Source organism: Girardinichthys multiradiatus, chromosome 11 (assembly GCF_021462225.1).
Source record: "Girardinichthys multiradiatus isolate DD_20200921_A chromosome 11, DD_fGirMul_XY1, whole genome shotgun sequence".
Lineage (NCBI taxonomy): Eukaryota > Metazoa > Chordata > Actinopteri > Cyprinodontiformes > Goodeidae > Girardinichthys > Girardinichthys multiradiatus.
This window is the reverse complement of record NC_061804.1, coordinates 33,176,189-33,192,350: the sequence shown is the minus strand read 5'-3', so window position 1 is coordinate 33,192,350 and position 16,162 is coordinate 33,176,189. Positions and strand designations below refer to the sequence as shown.

The 16,162-nt window shown below is 39.6% G+C and overlaps 1 protein-coding gene across 3 annotated transcripts; it reads left to right on the top strand.

The window, feature by feature from the left end:
* The first annotated feature begins 713 nt into the window (after window positions 1-713).
* On the top strand, window positions 714-15,216 carry pafah1b2 (platelet-activating factor acetylhydrolase 1b, catalytic subunit 2). 3 transcript variants are annotated; one of them, XM_047379322.1, is made up of 6 exons: window positions 714-909; window positions 3,365-3,504; window positions 4,110-4,199; window positions 4,612-4,728; window positions 4,903-5,025; window positions 11,558-15,216. In XM_047379322.1, exons 2-6 carry the CDS (start codon window positions 3,421-3,423, stop codon window positions 11,834-11,836), a joined length of 693 nt encoding a protein of 230 aa, XP_047235278.1. In that variant the 5' UTR covers window positions 714-909; window positions 3,365-3,420; the 3' UTR covers window positions 11,837-15,216. The 3 variants fall into 3 exon arrangements, with proteins under 3 accessions (XP_047235278.1, XP_047235275.1, XP_047235277.1); XM_047379319.1 differs by having other exon boundaries at window positions 714-1,011; XM_047379321.1 differs by lacking the exon at window positions 714-909 and having other exon boundaries at window positions 2,798-3,504.
* Window positions 15,217-16,162: the final 946 nt, after the last annotated feature.

Sequence of the window (16,162 nt, the reverse complement as noted above, 5' to 3'; positions counted from 1 at the left end):
TGCTGAGAGAGAGAGATACTTTCACCCCTGGATGTAGCACAGACTTTTCCAAAAAGTTTGAAAATTTGTCTCGTCAGTCCACAGAATATTTTCCCAAAATAGGATATTATTTACAGTTTCTTAATGATGATCCCTTGCACAATTAAATTAACATATTTCAGTATACATCAGACTGATTTTTGATTTCATGGAGCACAAGTGATAAGTTAAGGGGTTTCAAGTGGGCTCTGACTTCTAAGGTCAGGTCAACAGCCTGCAATGTGAACGGTACGGTTGAAAAGCTGTTTGGGAAAAAAAAGGTTTTGAATAGTTAGGTCAGATGAAAGGGAAACTCAACAACCTATCCTAATGGACTGCAACAGGAGGTCACGAAACTTTATAATCACCTTTAATTTGAATTAAACTCATTTACAACCACATGCAAGAAATATGACACCAGAACAAAAACAACTGTTTTAACAACTAGCTCTCATAATGTAGGTAGTAGTAATAGTAGTAGTAGTATTACTTATCAATAGTGTTACCCTTCTCTTTGATAACATGTTGTATTTTTATTTATGAAATGAAGCATTTTTCTTGACGTCATTAATCAGCTGACAAGGGGTGCGCACCATTTATTGCCTGGTGACGGTTTGGCGCACCGGGTGGGCGAGGTTTGCTCATCTACTATTTAAGCAGAGCTTGGAGATGTTGCCGCTAGCGATGCGGACGCCCACTTCGATCATGTGACTAGTATACACAGAGTTTAAATAATGAACAAATTTAATAAATTGACAGAATGTGTCGATTCCAGTTGGTGTATGTGCCAGATCCTCTAATGGTTCATGTTTTATTCGTCCAAATTTACATTGACAGCAGTTGATGACGTAATATCACTCTGACAGGTCGTCTATGATCTCGCTTCGCCAGGTAAAAGGTTTACTCTCTACGTAAGAGTTAATCTCCTCCCACGCCGTCTCGTGACCCCTTTTTCCACGGTGATCCCCCGGCGGACGTTCAGAAATTCGTTCGGTGAGTTGAGATAAGACACGACAGGAAATATGTTTGGCATCTTATGGCTAAACTCAACACGCTATTTGGAAAGTGGCATCAGCTAAAAATGATGTCTAGCGTGAATGAAGCGTGTTTTATATCAGGTAACCCACGAGCTATTGTATCGAGGATTCCCTCCTGGCTGTGATATCATTATTCCCTTTTCCTTCCCTTTTAGGCGAATTCGACTCAGTCTCATAAACCTCCACAATTATTATAATAAAGTGCGGTTGGCGGCATCTATATATGTTTATTGCGATGGTAAGACTAGGAGCTGATGATGTGGCTGCCTGTAGAGCATTGTTCAGGGAATATTTGTATCCGCTCTATGTTGCTTATTTCGACCACTGAAAACATGTGCAGTGAAGAGCTGAGTTTCCCCGTAGACGTGTTTTCCTACCAGGCGTGCCCACCGTCTCGCCATTGTGCTTCTAAACGGTGTTTTACAGCAATGGGATGTGAACGCTTGGTGTATTCAAGTATAACTCGTACACTACCTTATTTACTTTGACATACCTCTAAACCTGGGGTGTCCAAAGTGCGGCCTAGGGGCTATTTACGGGTCCCGACTGCAATTCCAGAAGAATCCAAAAGTACCTCCCAGCCCAGGTGGTTGATGTGGATGGAGACCTTTTGTTAAATTGCTATTGACAAATTAAAATCTTCTTACAATGGAAATTAAGAGGTACAACACAAAGTATCCATCTTTTAATAACCAGGCTTTTTGCGTTCTCTTTAATTTCATAGTAAATGGGACCACATTTGTCCAGTGACGCCCAAATGTCTTTTCAGTGAATTTATTAAACTTGGCTTGACAGGAAACATTTTCAAAGAAAGCCCGACATAAATTGCATTCATATTTCTGAAGCATTTTTTTTAATTGAGCCCAAAAGAATTTGCGAATTGGATGTCATTTTTTCAAATAATGCAAACATGCAAAACCTTCTTAATTTTGGATCTACAGTGATTCACACCTTTCTTTTTACTACAAAAAATCTGAATATCTTTATTTGTTTAAAAAAATCTAACATTTTAATCTAATTGTTGTTGAAATGGTAAAAACATCACAACATGATTTGTTTTTCTTCAGTTAAAAAAATACTTTTTAATCCCTGTAAACTACTTCTGACTTAACCATATTTTGGCCCACGTGAAAAAAAAGTTTAGACACCTCTGCTCAAAACATATTTAAAGATGGGCACTATTTCATAGTAATTTAGTTTTCACTAACAGGTGTAGATTGAAAACAACACAGCTGGTTAATGATGTATAGATTCACAATTCATTATTTTACTAATCACTACGTTTTTGAAATCTTTCCTAAAAAGAAATAGCAAGTTCTGCTTTATGTGTAATTGTTTGATGACCTCAAAAGAGGCATAAGAATTCTGACATATATTCTGTAGCATTTGAACTTTAAAGGCTTCAAGCTTTATCATCCTAGCCTGAGACTGAAGTAGAAAAGCCATGATTAATACTACCATGGTTTTTGTTGAAGCTAAAGAAAATGGAGACTATAACAATGGTCATATTTAGGAAAATTAGCTGTCTGAATTTAACATTCTAAGTCTGATTGGTTCTAACTCAAATTTTCAGGTGAAATTACGGTCAATTTAGATGTTTGGCAGGAAACTGTGATTAGGTTATTTTGAAGAAATCCTTTATACAAAATGGTAGACATTTTTCAAGAACATTTTAATGTACTTGTTATTGTTAGGCGTCTCGGAATTGGAAACTCCTGTGTACGACGTGGCCTGAACGCACCATGGAATGAAAACGTCCGGGGAAACGCGGACCGACGTAACGCCGTAAAGCACCGCGTAGAAGCGCAAATGGCGGGGATCCAGACTCGACATTACAGCTCTGGAGTTCTCCTGACACGGCCTGCCTAGTCTACCTTACTGACACTCCTAGTGTTTGCCAGTTTAATTACTTACTAGCTTTTCTAATCAGTACCAGCAGCACAGAAATAGAGTTAAGCCGTGGTTGAAGAACTACGGGTTTGACAGGAGAGGTGATACCCTGTCAACGTCAGGTGTTGTTTCTGATACATTTTACCGTGATTTATGACGTGTTCCGTTTTAATGGCACGCTGTCTTCTGTCATTAGCGTCATAGCAGCTAACACGCTAACGTCAGATAAACTGTAACCCAGCAGAGTCAATGCGATCTGCTGTGTGATCTCTAAACACTCGCCTTTGGAGGGAAAGTGGCCTACATCCGTATAATGCTAGTCTGTGCTCCACTGCTGAGAGCCGCAGCATCATACTAAAGTTTACTTGCACTGTTTTAAGTAAGGTAACCCACTATCAGTTGGTTACCTTGTATCCCAGCGTCAAACCACGGACTGGTTCTCTTTCACCTATCGGCCAGCGGCCGGGTCTCCTGCATGATGAGTGGTGATGAACTGAACCCAGCTGCAGTGCCTCAGCCAGTAGAGGATCTACATGGAGACGGACGGTGGTTGTCACAGGTATGTTCTGCACCCATAAAGGTCTTTGTTTTCATTCATAATTATTCGGGCTACCATAATGCAAGTCTCATTCCACTGTATAACAATTCAGTTCAGTTGCGTGTGGAATAAGCATTGGGTCATGGGGTTTTACTTGATTATGTGCGAATAAAAATGTAGAATTTTATAAACATTAATCTGTCCTGGGCTCCTTTAAAGCCTGAATAGTTTGCTTTTATAGTGTCAAGGCCTGTGTGTTTCACTGCAATGGTTAATCTAGCTTGTTTAGTGGCACCTCCTGGCAGGTCTTTGCGAGGTTAATCCTCTGAAGCTGGAGCAACTTAGACGGCCTGCTTTGCTTCAAGCCCTCGATCAGGCGTCCTGGCTGTGATGAGCTTGTTGGATTTGACCTAACACTGATGGCTCATTCTTATTATCCTGCGGCTCTAATTAAGAAAAACCATGTCAGAAACAGCTTCAGCTAGTGCCTTACGAAATCATTTATACCACTTATATTTCTGTCATGTTAAAATCACATGTCTTCTATTATGATTTTCAGTGACAGATCAACACAAAGTTGAGACATCCTTGCCTATAATGACCACTTATTGTGTGTGTGTTTTTAGCACACAAGATTTGTGCAGGAGTGCAAAGATGGGGAACCAGAGGTTCTTTTTGTAGGGGACTCAATGGTGCAACTAATGCAGCAGTATGAGGTGAGGCAAACCATGTGCTTTGTTTTCGTTACATGTTTGACCTGCTTAGCACAAATACACATTCTGCCAAATTAACGTATTTTCAATTTGCATCTGTGGTCAGAATACCTCAGGTGCTATCCTTTGTCATTCACACATCGTCACACTGTTCCTTCATCAGACGTTTTTATAGCAATAAAGTTAAATCACGGAGACTGGAATTTCAATGCAAGCAGCATGTTCATTGAGGTTCCCTTTTTGATACAGATTCAGCTATTTATTTTTCATTAAAATAATAGGCAGCAGTAATTTGTTTTGTAGAAGCTTTTAGTAGCACAAATGTGTCAAAATGAATGGCAGAGATGTGCTTGTTTTGATTTTATTGTTTTGCAGGTAGTTCATGTGAAATTGAGATTTCTTTATTCCTCCCCAGGTCTGGAGGGAGATTTTTTCTCCTCTGCATGCGCTCAACTTCGGCCTTGCCGGGGACACCACCTGTAATGTGCTGTGGAGGCTGCAGAACGGAGAGCTAGAGAACATCCGCCCAAAGGTGGGAAAGCAAAACTAAATCACTTGTATACAAGACACCCCCTGGAGAGACTGTTCTCACTTCATTAAGGCTTTTCTTTCATGTTCCATGTGCTTCCTGGTTTCTTATATGTGCTGTGTAATTGAACCGTGCCCAGTGAAAACTAATAAACTGGTTCTCTGTACTCTTGATAAGGTGGTGGTTTTGTGGGTAGGAACCAACAATCATGAACACACAGCAGAGCAAGTTGCAGGAGGAATTGTTGCCATTGCACAGCTGCTCACTAACCGCCTTCCCAAAGCAAAGATTGTCGTACTGGTGAGTTTATTGCTGTATTTTGATGCTCTTGCTTTATAACTAGCAACCTACTGCTGCTTTATTTTTCTTTATTTTTAAAGATGAGGTATAACTTAATAAAAAATGCTTCTATAAATCAGAGCACAGTAAAAATGATCTGGTTTAGTTTTGTGAACCTAGATTGTGCTACCATATGTTAAAGAAAATATACTTTCTCCTGGCTACCTTCCTAGACAAGCCATACTAGTTTAGTCTTTCTCTTATTGTCCTGTCATTTGAACTTTACCATTCAACAGGCTACCTATGGCCTTTAGTCTCCAACATGTAGTTCTGCAGTTTTTTCCAATTTCTTTTATTATTGCGTGGTCTGATCCTGGGGAAAGCCTCCTGAGAAGATTTGCTGCTTTCTTAGCTGTTTTCCCCTTTGTGATGATGGACTTCAAGTAGTTCGGACATGGCCAAATAACTCTTTTCAGATTGATGGGCAGCAACAATTTCTTCTCTGTGGTCATTGCTGTCGTCTTTCCTGCTTGGCAGTGAACAGCTGTATATGCTCCAGACTGCCATCTCTTCTTATATAGAGGTCGTCTCACTTGATGATGATCAGTTATTGAAGTGAATTTGATTAAAGCGCTTCACGTAATGACTGGTATCTGGTGTGTCTTTGTGAACACATGTATAGAAGCAAATGTGTCCCAATATTCAAATTAAAATGTATTAATAGAATGCTTTTTCATTTTCAAAATGAAGCTGCATTTTTTTGACTCATAAATAAAATTAAAAATAATTCAAACTGCATTTTCATTTTCTTTTCCAAGATTGCTCAATTTGTAAATTAATTAAAATGATAAACTAAGGTTTAACATTTTATTTTCAAAAGATGTCTCAAAGGGACCAAAATTCATTTTGAAATGTCAAATTTGAAAATTAAAATGTATTAACAGAAATTCTTTTTTATTTTAGTCTTAGCAGCATTTTGTGACTCAAAGGAAATTGTTAATAGATCTTTCAAACTGCGTTTTAATTTTCTTCTTCGAGACTGCTCATAGTGTAACACAATGAAAGAGAAAACTAAGAGGGAAAATGCTTTTTTGTTTTCATGCCCGCGTCTACAAAAAGTGCTCCATAAATCAATTCCAAGCGGCGCAGGAGAGTGACGTCAGTGGCAACTCTTCTCCTGCCACAGACCGCACCATGTTGTACGTTAGGGAGCGGTGTGCAATGCTTCCGAGACGAAATAAGAGCACGAAGATTGTGTTCAGAGACTATGGGAAATCACCATGTCCGAATCTGTACCAGAGCTGCTAAGGGAAGCCGCAGCTGCCCTCGAAGGGCAACAAAATCCAATAGTATGTCTCTGCAGACCGGAAACCGCAGTTTCAGTCCTGCACGTTCAGAGCCGCAGTTCAAGACCGCTTGTTTTCTCGACTGAAATAAAAATTTGCCATTTTTTTTACACAAATAAATATAAAGATTTTCCCTTTTGGGTATCAGTAGGGTACTTCTGATTTCAATTTAGCCTGAGGTCTTCTTCAGCAACAGCTATTAAAGCTTATTAAAGCACCGATTGTAATAGTTTAGAGATTTAGTGCACCCTGATACCAAACAGTTTGAAAGTTTATTACATTAAACAATCAAATAGTAATAAATGCTTTATGGTTACACAGAAATATGTAAAATGTAATAATGTATACATAAAAACATTCACGTGCTTCAGCTGATGGCAGGAAAGTCAAGTCCTGAGAAATGTGAGAAATTCAGCAAATGATTTTAATAATACATGTATACACATCTATTACATGCAGTCACATCCACAGCTAATACAAGTCCCGATGAACTTTGTATTCTGTGTGGAATTAAATAAAGTTGAGCCGCAAAAGAGACAGTGAAAGTTTGTGCAGCAGGTCCTGCATCAGTCCAATATGGGCAAGGATTTTCCGTTCTGGACAGTTATATGCAACTGAAATAGAGAGAGACTAGTTAGTCCAAGTTATGGTAAGATCCAAGTTATGATAAGATATTTTTCTAAAACACATTCTCAAAATATAGGTAACAGAGTGATGTCAATTTAAATAGTTTAAAACATACATAGTAACATAAATATTGACTGAAATATTAACCTTTGGCCGTCTCTCAATGAACCTCTTAGAAGTTCTTTCAAGGCTCTTTAGAAAACTATTTCAGGTGACCACTTCATGAAGCTCATGGAGAGAATACCAAGAGAGCAAATCAGTAGAGGCAACTGTGGCTCAGGTTGTTAGAGTTCGTCATGTAACCGGTGGGTTTCCCCGTTCGAACCCCCGTTCCATCTGTCTCAGTCGTTGGGTCCCTGAGCAAGACCCTTAGCCCCAGAAAGCCCACTGCCCCCTAAAGTGATGAGTTAAAATGCAGATGTTGATTTCTCCATTGTGAGATCAATAAAGTCTAAATTGTTATCATTAAACAAAGCAAAGGGTGGCTATTTTGAATACCGTATTTTCCGCACTATAAGGCGCATTTAAAAACCATTAATTTTTTCAAAAAATGACAGTGCGCCTTGTAATCTGGAGCGCCTTATACAGGGGTTGGACAATGAAACTGAAACACCTGGTTTTAGACCACAATAATTTATTAGTATGGTGTAGGGCCTCCTTTTGCGGCCAATACAACGTCAATTCGTCTTAGGAATGACATATACAAGTCCTGCACAGTGGTCAGAGAGATTTTAAGCCATTCTTCTTGCAGGATAGTGGCCAGGTCACTACGTGATACTGGTGGAGGAAAACGTTTCCTGACTCGCTCCTCCAAAACACCCCAAAGTGGCTCAATAATATTTAGATCTGGTGACTGTGCAGGCTATGGGAGATGTTCAACTTCACTTTCATGTTCATCAAACCAATCTTTCACCGGTCTTGCTGTGTGTATTGGTGCATTGTCATCCTGATACACAGCACCGCCTTCAGGATACAATGTTTGAACCATTGGATGCACATGGTCCTCAAGAATGGTTCGGTAGTCCTTGGCAGTGACGCGCCCATCTAGCACAAGTATTGGGCCAAGGGAATGCCATGATATGGCAGCCCAAACCATCACTGATCCACCCCCATGCTTCACTCTGGGCATGCAACAGTCTGGGTGGTACGCTTCTTTGGGGCTTCTCCACACCGTAACTCTCCCGGATGTGGGGAAAACAGTAAAGGTGGACTCATCAGAGAACAATACATGTTTCACATTGTCTACAGCCCAAGATTTGCGCTCCTTGCACCAGTGAAACCGACGTTTGGCATTGGCATAAGTGACCAAAGGTTTGGCTATAGCAGCCCGGCCGTGTATATTAACCCTGTGGAGCTCCCGACGGACAGTTCTGGTGGAAACAGGAGAGTTGAGGTGCACCTTTAATTCTGCCGTGATTTGGGCAGTCGTGGTTTTATGTTTTTTGGATACAATCCGGGTTAGCACCCGATCATCCCTTTCAGACAGCTTCCTCTTGCGTCCACAGTTAATCCTGTTGGATGTGGTTCGTCCTTCTTGGTGGTATGCTGACATTACCCTGGATACCGTGGCTCTTGATACATCACAAAGACTTGCTGTCTTGGTCACAGATGCACCAGCAAGACGTGCACCAACAATTTGTCCTCTTTTGAACTCTGGTATGTCACCCATAATGTTGTGTGCATTTCAATATTTTGAGCGAAACTGTGCTCTTACCCTGCTAATTGAACCTTCACACTCCGCTCTTACTGGTCAATGTGCAATCAATGAAGACTGGCTACCAGGCTGGTCCAATTTAGCCATGAAACCTCCCACACTAAAATGACAGGTGTTTCAGTTTCATTGTCCAACCCCTGTATATGGATCAATTGGTTAATTGGTTGATCCATACTGGTTGTACACGGCGCTCTGTCAAAATGTTTCAGTACGACTGGTAAACTACAAAGCCGCACCGCTTGCAGCATTACGGCTACCGTAGTCAGGGGCGTCGCCGAAGTAATAGCGGTAAACACCTGTACTGTGCTTACTCCTAGTCCAACACCACTTGTGTGTGTATAACGTTTGAATGTACTGTTGCAGGAATTGCCTGAACTATATGTGATTAGAAGCTCAGTGTGTGGGGTGTATGTTTCGTGTGTGTGTATGGAAGATGTTGACATTACTCCTCCGGACAGAGGTGGCGCTGTGTGCTGCCGTAGCTGAGAATCAAGAGTGAAGGAGTGACGTCGGTATTATTTTGTGTGTGGGGTGGGTAGAGACGGCAACCGGAGCAGCGGTGTATGAGTCTGTAAGCCCTGTGTTTTTACGTGCTGTAAAGTCATTAAAAAGAACCCCAAATCTCGTCAACAACTCAGTGTTTTGATGCTGTTTCTTCATGCTCAACTCAGCAACGTATGAGTGAGGGAGTTAACCCCGAGGAAACTAGTAACTTCGGCCCTGGAGAAAGCGTCTCCCCTGTGTCATCAGACTACGGTCAGGGGACAGAAACAGGAAAGGTTAACAGTACTAACGTTTGATTTAGTGCATCAAACTGTTTCTTTTACGTGTTTACTGAATCAGGGAAAAGTTCCCTTTCACGTTTTAACTAACGTTTGATTTCAACTTCAACTTCATAGACTCCAATGCATTCCTAACGTGCGGTTGGTTCTATTCAATATAATTCTATGTAGAGGAGACCTTACCATGAGAGTGAATGGAGTTATCAGAACGCTGGTTTGTAGTGTATTAATAAAGTTTGACTGACTGACTTATCTGACTGTTTTGTTGACATTCTCTTTAGCACAGCTCCATCTAGTGGATGCATAACGCAACCCCAGTCAAACGTTAGACTGCAGTAGCTTCTATTCTATGCGCCTTATAATCCGGTGCGCCTTATAGTGCGGAAAATACGGTAATCCAAAATATAAAAATGTTTACTTACCTCACACTTTTTGTTTACTATATAATTCCATATGTGTTCATTCATAGTTTTGTTGCCTGTGGTGAGAATCTACAATGTAAATAGTCATGAAAATAAAGAAACCCATTAAGTGAGAAAGTGTATTTAAAACTTTTGACTGGTTTTGTGTGTGTGTGTGTACAATAAGCAATTTGATTACATTTTCCTCTTAGTTTTCTCTTTCATTGTGTTACACTATGAGCAGTCTTGAAGAAGAAAATGAAAACGCAGTTTGAAATATCTATTAGCAATTTCAGCAATGAGTCAAAAAATGCATATGACTTTAAAATAAAAAGCATTTCTGTTAATACATTTTAATTTTCAAATTTGACATTTCAAAATTAATTTTGGTCACTTTGCTTTCAATTTACAAATTCAGCAGTCTTGAAGAAGAAAATTAAAATGCACTTTAAATGATTTATTTAAAAAACATTTTATGAGTCAAAAAATGCAGCTTCATTTTGAAAATGAAAAAGGATTTTAGTAATACATTTTAATTTGAATATTGGGACACATTTGCCTCGATACACATGAGCTTAGTTTGAAATATATTTGGAATCTGGATAAAAACCTTTTTAATTAAACTTTTTTGTAAATTTGACCCATCTGTACAGTCTCTTATTTTTGTTTTACCTTTGTGTGTATCTGCATGCTTCCATTTGCGTTGCGCTTTGCCGCTGGTACACTGACTTTCCCCACTGTGGGACAATAAAGGATATTTCGGTTCTATTCTAAAACCTCCTAATTTTATTATGTCCTAAAAAGTACAACCCCAATTCCAATGAAGTTGCGACGTTGTGTAAAAAGGTACATACATGTAGCAACACATGCTGCCATTCAAGCAATGTCTTCTTGACGGACATCCCTGCTTATTTCAGCAAGACAATGCCAAGAGACATTCTGCATGCGTTCCAACAGAGTGACTTCGTAGTAAGAGTTCTGGTACTAGACTGACCTGCTTACAGTCCATAACTGTCTCCTAATGAAAATGTATCACGCAGAATGAAGAGCATAATATGACAACGGAGACCCTGGACTGTTGAGCATCTGAGGTTTTTACATCAAGCAAGAATGGGAAAGAATCCCACCTACAAAGCTTCAACAATAGGTGTCCTCAGTTCCCAAACACTTAAGTGTTGTTAAATGGAAAGGTGACGTAACACAGTGGTTAACATGCCCCTGTTTCTTGGAACGTGTTGCAAGCATCAAATTCAAAATAAGTGGCTATTTACAAAAATAAAAATCAATAAAGATTATCAGACTGAGCATTAAAAATCTTGGCCTATATTCTCGAAGGTTCTCAGAGATCTCCCAACTTTGCCCAAAAATGTCTGCCAAGGAGTCTCAGCTTCAGAGTGATTCAGCAAGCTTCAGTCAATAACTGGACCATGAACGTTTAAATTGAAGCATTTAGAATGTTTATAAGCAGTAACAACTGCTGCTCCTTGCAGACTAAAAATAGGAGATTAATTTGACAGAAATCAGAATGAATGTGAGACATTTCAAGACTTCTGTCTGAACTTGTGATTTTATAAAAAAAAAGAAAAAAAAAAAAAAAGAAAAGACAATGATGCCAGTGAATGTCCAGATTTGAATAAATGGATTGAAGTCCTGTAACATTTGATATCTCTTTGTGCTAATGAGGGTTTGTTACCTCGAGGAGAGCGGCCCAACCCGCTGAGGGAGAAGAACGCTGCTGTCAACAGACTCCTGTGCTCCTGGCTGCCACGGCTGGGCCAGGCTTTGTTCTTGGACGTGAGCAGCAAATTTGTCCATTCCGACGGGGCCATCGGCTCACAGGACATGTTTGACTACCTCCACCTGACTTCGACAGGTTACCGCACCCTTGCCAAGCCTCTCAGTGACCTGCTGCTTCAGATACTGGAGGAGACGCCTGAGGAGAGAAGGGCGTCACTGGTTTAATGGCTTTGGCCAGGCAGCGAGTCCACCAGGAGGCATGTCTTACTTGGAGTAGAAAGGGACCTTGAGTGGAGAGTTGTGTGGAGGAGGACACTACTGCAGACATAGCCACTGATTGCATTATTAAGCTGTAAGTCCAGTTCACTGCAGGCACAGGTAGAAGAAACAAACACTATACAATATTTGACCTGTTATATATTGAGCTGTAATTCCTATTTCAAATCTTAATCTGGAAAAAATATTTTAATTGTTCAGAGCCTAATCTTTGGCTGTGTCTTGATGTCATCAACCACGAGCAACTGGAGCAATCTGAAGTAAAGTCTCTCCTGTCACTTGGAATGCTGCAGACCCTGTGTCAGGTTTAATTTATCCATATATTTCTCAGTGTCTGAAAACCAATCAAAATTTGGCTTAAAACGTATAAAGTTATTGTAACATATCTCTAATCCACACAGGGTCAACATTTTACAGACAGGTTCAGATATATACATACACCCTACTAATGCTTGGATAAATTTCCCTTACCAAGTTGCTGAGAAACATTTTGTAGCCATCAACATTCTTCTGACATAATTCTTGCTGGAAATCTGACCTCTCTTCTTTTCAGAATTGGTGGAGCTAATTTTAAGTGGATGGTTTCCTGTGACAGACCTAGATTTTAACTAGCACTGAAACAAACCCTTGGCATGACGCTGCCACCACTGTGCTTAAGAGTTTGTACATTGCTGTTGGGTTTGAAACCCATACCTGAGCTTCAAGGTGTCTGTTTTGGAGCACGAGCTTGGATTGTCATCACAACTTTCAGTTTATGTTGCTGATAAACTGGCTTTACTTTGAATAGCGACAGTGGTGTTCCAACATCATTAATTCATGTGCTTCCTGGGTTACTGGTAATGTCTGTTTTATCTGGGGGCAGCTTGTATGCGGTGGTTGAAACTTGGACACGGTTGGGTGATCCCAAACACACACCAAAACTGCTTCTGGAATGGACAAAGCATTCTAATAAGGTTTTGGGATGGCCCTGACCTACATACCCTGTTTCAAATGTAGGAACTAAGTCGAACCGGCCAGTAGACCTACGATTTTAAAGAGCTTTGCCATTTTTCATAAGAGGAGCAGGAATTATGCCAAAAACTTGTTGATGGTTCCAAAATGCCTGTGGGTTTTCTGCAATCACCAATATACAATAATATTGGTGATTTTCATGATAACAATATCACTTGCAATATATAAACAAATAATTAAAAGTTGTCAATCTCTTTCTGGTTTGAGATCATAGCAAAGCTTGAGCGCAGATTACACTTATCCGAAAAACCTGGAAAAAAAACCTCGAAAATTCATTGTTTCCATCTCGGCAATAAGGTTTTATTGAAAATGTTGCTTTTGGCAGAAGTCTGTTTTGGCATTAAAACAACGTTATTGTAGTTTTTTAAATCACCTCACCACCTCTTTACCTTCTAAAACATTTAGTGTCACCAAATATATTACAGGCACAGAGAACCTGAATGCATTGTAATTAAATAATTGGGTAATATTTATTACAGTCCAAGCAGTTCTTCACAAAATGCATAGAGCAATACTGCAATTGCCATACAGCTGCGATATATAGTGTATGCATAGTTTTGACTCTGCATGAAATCTAAACAAATGCACCAAATTCTTGTCTTTAAATTTCACAGTAGTTGTATGATCTTTCATGATTTGACCCTCGGGGGGAGAATGGTTCAGATGCAACACTAACGGCACAAAATGTTATCACACTGATACCGATGAGTGTTTGGACTCCAGAAGACAACTGTACATAGCTGCATTTAGAATATCTCACAGCTTCACTCATGGGCAAACTAAATATTAACCACATACAGCTAGCCAGTATCACGTATTGGTGACATGATGCCGTTCACATTGTAGCTGTCAGTCTTCCAAACATCTTCAGTGAAGAGCAAAGCTTCTTTCCCATCCACCAGGTTTATTTACATTGCATTCAGGAGTGAACGTATGTTTTGGATTGCAAATACTATGGTAACTTCTTTGTAAATGCTTGAAAATTAGTATCCTGCTAGCTGTTACCAAAAAAAGAAAATGTGAGTCGTTGCTACAGCTTTGCTTCTGTCTTATTGTGCATTTCTTCCTTGTGTACAATTTTGATTGTGTGCTATATATGTCGGCACAAGCCAGTATGATGATCCAAGCAAAATCATTTCAGTTTCACAACACACACATTTTAAAATATAAAAGTAAAACAAGATAAAACAACTTACATTTAAAATGGGAGGAATTCATTGTTCTCTTTGCTGTAAAAATAATATATTAATTATTAGTTATATTATTAGCTACAACATTTTTGTTATTTTGATGCATAAACCTAAGCAAAAATGTAGACTATACACCTGCTAAACTAAATTATAGTTTGCAGAGTATTATATCTTCACTTCTCTGCTCTCTGAAGAGCAGTACAACAAGCTGATATTGGCTGCTTAGTCAGGCTATCTACTCCCATACAACCTGCAGTCGGCTGCTTACTGTACTGTTACCTTTGTATGAGATGGGTGACATTCTTTGTGTCCACATTACTCAAATTCTGTAAGTTACTCAAGTTTCTTGTAAGTGTGAAAAGAGTGTTGTACTCTTCTTTTAGCTACCTGACAGTGTGCATCAACAGGTAGGGGAGTGGCACGTTGTATCACAGTATAGTTCATACAGCACTTTCTCTGGAATGTCTTTAAAGACTTTCTACCAGGACCAGTCGGATGGAACCTGTTAGCTGTTCTGATAACTTTTTATCAGGTAACCGGCCCATGTCTATTGACATGATATTGTCTTTTAACCTCTTACTAATACACACAAATACTTGTCCATCTCTGTTTTTGTTTTTTTGGTTTTATTGTCAAAAAGTTGTCAAATTTCCACAAAGCTGTTTTGTTTGTTGCTGACGCACTTGACTCTGACATCCTGTAATCTGTTCATTGTGTTATCGCTAATGAAGATTATTGGTCAAACTATATTAGATATCATCACTCAAAATACTAAGAGCAATGTAAAAACCATACATAATGAATAATCTGTGAGCTTATGCTGTGGCTCCTGTTGCACATCGGGTTATCCGCCATTACTGCTGTCTTATGCATTGCACGTGTGTGAGTATGTGTGTGTTTGTGTGTGTGTGTGTGTGTGTGTTGTACAAATTCTGTGTGCCTTAAGTGTGTACAGTGAGTCTGGTGCTGGACTGTCTAGAAATGAGCCATGTTGTGTGAAGGACATGAGATTCGAGGGAATAAAAAGGAAGCGTCAGATTGCTGCTGTATGATAGAATATTGGCACTGTTGTGGCTTGTCGTCATGTTATTGAGTTAAAACATTCCAATAAAGAGGAATCCAACCATGTGTTTTCTGTTCCTGATTGGAAAATGGGGATATATCGCATGACTGAGTAATTCGATTTTTAAAAACGGACCAGTCTCATTGTACTGTGCAGTGCATCGTGAACAAGTTGCATTCGCCAACAGAACGAACCGTTTTGTTAGAGAAGCAAATTGGTAGACACTAATGAGTCCTTCTGCTTGTTCCTTGTCTCTTCTCTTTTAGTTGGAGAGTTCCTCATTACTGGATGAATTTGCTTTCACCAAGTTTATCTGTCTTATGCTTTAATGATTCAGCAGCACTCGGAGGCGGTGTCAATTCATTTTTAATTGGCTTCATTAAACAGTTAGGCATGCAGGGGCGATCACGACGGCTGGCGAGTTGTAAAACACAAAGATAATAAACCACTTTTCTCATTAATTACAAGTGTGACCTGAAGCTTTCCCAGCAGAAAATGGTGTGTCCATCCGGAGGGCTCTGGTGCATGACCAGCTAAAACTGTCAATACATACAAATCAAAACAGCTTGTGCATGCTGGGTTCACTGGAGGACGTTTCAGACGGCAGAGAATAATCAGGTAAAACTAAAGACAAGTAAATACGGGGAGCCTAATGTCTGCAGTCCCCTAATGTTATTGTGACTCTCTAAACAAGAAATGTTTGAGCAATGTCTTCTGTCGACACATTCATAGGAAATAACTTTGTAACCTTAAGACAGATGCCTGCTTCCATATAAACATTGCCAAATAACTTGTATCAGGTTTTTGGCAAATATTTATCAATGTTGGTTTGAATTTGATTTTCTTCTGATATTTGGAAAATGTAACACTGTCATGCTAGTATTGTGGCACTGCCTCTCTTTAAAGCAAAATTTACTTTGGTTGTAAAAAAGTAGTTATTTTACTTGACTTGGGTAGTACTGCAGGCAGAGCAGCTTAGAACCGAGAATGGTTTACTATAGAGCTGTTTAT

What these genes read in the sequence shown, in the direction of transcription:
- pafah1b2 (XM_047379322.1), top strand. Translation starts at nt 3,421, where the DNA reads ATGATGAGTGGTGATGAACTGAACCCAGCTGCAGTGCCTCAGCCAGTA. An exon ending in ACGGACGGTGGTTGTCACAG is followed by an intron (nt 3,505 to 4,109) that starts GTATGTTCTGCA and finishes GTGTGTTTTTAG; the next exon opens with CACACAAGATTTGTGCAGGA. An exon ending in TAGAGAACATCCGCCCAAAG is followed by an intron (nt 4,729 to 4,902) that starts GTGGGAAAGCAA and finishes ACTCTTGATAAG; the next exon opens with GTGGTGGTTTTGTGGGTAGG.